Source organism: Monopterus albus, unplaced genomic scaffold (assembly GCF_001952655.1).
Source record: "Monopterus albus unplaced genomic scaffold, M_albus_1.0 scaffold267.1, whole genome shotgun sequence".
Taxonomy (NCBI): domain Eukaryota; kingdom Metazoa; phylum Chordata; class Actinopteri; order Synbranchiformes; family Synbranchidae; genus Monopterus; species Monopterus albus.
In genome coordinates, this window is record NW_018128147.1 from 1,347,489 (window position 1) to 1,350,301 (window position 2,813).

The window sequence follows — 2,813 nt, forward strand, 5'->3', positions numbered from 1 at the left end:
TTAACGACAACATAGTCAACAGTTTGTAACTACAGATGCAATCTATTTGTAAATAATTAAAAGCCATGTCATGTTGTTTGCTGTGATAACTTTTTTTATGAATTATGATAATCATGTAAAACATTTGGATTTCAGTTGTTTTCAGTGACATGTTGCTGGCTTTATCTATATGTTACAATTACTGCCTAAAGGCCACGAGGTACTGTTTATATAAATATAAAATTGTATTATCTTAATTAATACATGGTATTTTAATTTTATTTTATTAGCATTTATTCAGGGTAGGTCCATCAAGAAGCCACCTCTATTATCAGGAACACCCTGATCTCATTCACAGTTATACATTCACACCTGGAAGTTGCCCAGTGCTGTACAAACACAACCACTGAGGAGCTCCGCTGAAGTAGTGGAGTTAAGGGCCATGTTCAAGGACACAAAAGTGGTGTTGATGAGGGTGGGGCAGGTGCTGCTTTGTCATATGTCCCACCCAGATCCAGGGACTGAACCAGTGACCTGCCAGTCACAAGCTCGCTTTGCTCATCAGGACCATCATGAATTTTAACTGCAATGGTTGCACAGTATTTGGCACTCTGAACTCTTTTACCAAATTTGAAATGTGCAAATTAACAGAACAAAATTTTCAAACTGCAACATTGTGTTTTAAGTTGCGACTGAAATGTTTTAATCCACCTCTTGGCCCACATGTATGCATTACAGTTGCGAGGTTCTTACAAGCAGCCTGCATTCATATTAACCCTACTGCGGCTATGTTCATTTACTTCTTAAGTGTTAGTATTTACACAGCCAAATTTAAAATTTGCAGGGCTGCAATATTTTTTGCACTCAATATTCATTTGCGACAAGTTTAGTAAGTATCTCCCTAAATATGCATACTGTGCTTTTTCTTGTGCACATGATAGTTGTTGCCAGCTTGCCCTGTGCAGAAATATCAGTCAGAAGAGATAGACCTACCCTGCTGTATTTTTCTTCAGGTCTCCACTACATCAAAATAAACCGGAAGGGACATTTAGTGCACAAATCTGAGTTCATTCAATTTACACTGAAGGACTGATAATAAAGGTTTTGATCGTAACCTGTGTTAAGTACTGTTGTGGGGTTTAGCCTGCCAGGTTTAAATGAATCTTTTTAGGATTTTAGATTTATTTAAATAAATTATAAAAATAATCAAAAAGTAATCAAAAGCATTAAGTTATATAAAATTGATGAAGTAATTGAAATAGCTACATTACTTATATTTTTAACAGGGTAACTACAATTCTGTGACCTATTAGCTGCATGTCAAGAGGTTATATTTTTGACAAACTCTACCCATACTTAAAGAGCCCATGGCTGCTCATGTTGTTCATTTCCAGCCATTTAATGTTTAATCTTGGGTACCTCTACATAACTTCTGGCACCGACAGCGATGGCAGCCGTGGTCACTCGCGCTCTCATGTGCTTGTTGTTTTTCTTTGTTTTCTTGGTCTTTTGCAACTCATCCTGGATTACTTTTACCAGCGAAGAACTGTTAAATATCGGACAACTCACACCAAACTACCTTCCTCCAATTTTTGTGAACGAAGAATGCTGTATGGACATTCTGATTGGAGGAGCAGCGGCAATATACGGGACCTGGAAAAAACGCCGCCATGGAAAGCAGGCGGGCGCCTTGGTGCAGTTACGACAGAGAGGAACCCGGACTCCACTCCCGTCTATTCACCTGGCAAATCTCCGCTCCCTGGTCAACAAGATGGATGAAATTCTTCTCATCAACAGGACCAACTCTGACTTTGCACGCTCTGCTGCTTTGTGCTTCACGGAGACCTGGCTGAGCGACCTGATCGCAGACAGCGCGATTCAAGTACTGGGCTTCCAGGTGTTCAGAGCGGATTGCGTAATGGAGCTGTCCAGGAAAACGAGAGGAGATGTAAGGTTGGCGCACGGATGTCACAGTGCTACAGAGGACATGTAATGCAGACCTAGAGACACTTTTTATCAACTGCAAACCCTTCTATTCTCCTCATGAATTTAACTCTTTCATTCTAACGTGAGTGTACATAAGACCACAGGCTAACGCTACTGCACTACAGCTCCTGGCAGAACTGATAACTAGCCTGGAGCTAAAACATCCCGACTCTCCACTCATTGTTCTAGGGGACTTTAACAGAGCAAATCTCCCCCACGAACTGCCCAAATACAGACAGCATGTTACCTGTCCCACCAAGGACAAAAATAACACTGGACCACTACTACACAACAATAAAAGACGCCTATCGCACTGTCCCCCACACAGCCCTTGGACTCTGATCACTGTATGGTCTATCTTATTCCAACCTACAGGCAGAAACTTAAAGCTGCAAAGCCTGTGGTCAAAACAGTGAAGAGCTGGACTGAGGAGGATAAGTCAGAGCTACAGTCCTGCTTTGACTGCACAGAATAGTGTATTTCAGACTGCAGCTGCAGACCTGGATGAACTCACTGACACTGTCACACCTTATATCTGCTTTTGTGAGGATGTGTGTGTGTGCCCAAAAAGACCTTCTGCACATACAACAACAACAAGCCCTGGCTTACAGTAAGACTCCTATGAAGTCCTTTGAAAGACTGGTGTTGGCCCACCTGAAGGACACTGTTGACCCCCTGCTGGACCCCCTGCAGTTTGCCTACTGGGCAAACAGGTCAGTGGATGATGCAGTGAACATGGCACTGCATTACATCCTGCAACACCTCGACTCCCCAGAGACCTATGCATGGGACCTCTTTGTGGACTTTAGCTCAGCGTTCAACACCATCATCCCAGACGCCCTCCACTC

At 42.5% G+C, this 2,813-nt stretch overlaps 1 protein-coding gene across 1 annotated transcript in view; it reads right to left on the bottom strand.

Moving 5' to 3' along the window:
- Positions 1 to 1,663: 1,663 nt before the first annotated feature.
- ska2 (spindle and kinetochore associated complex subunit 2) overlaps positions 1,664 to 2,813 on the bottom strand; it is a 20,377-nt gene continuing 19,227 nt past the window's right edge. Inside the window, exon 4 of the mRNA XM_020621734.1 lies at positions 1,664 to 1,903. Coding sequence (XP_020477390.1) covers positions 1,679 to 1,903 — 225 coding nt within the window. The 3' untranslated portion in view covers positions 1,664 to 1,678. The remainder of the gene's footprint in view (positions 1,904 to 2,813) is intronic.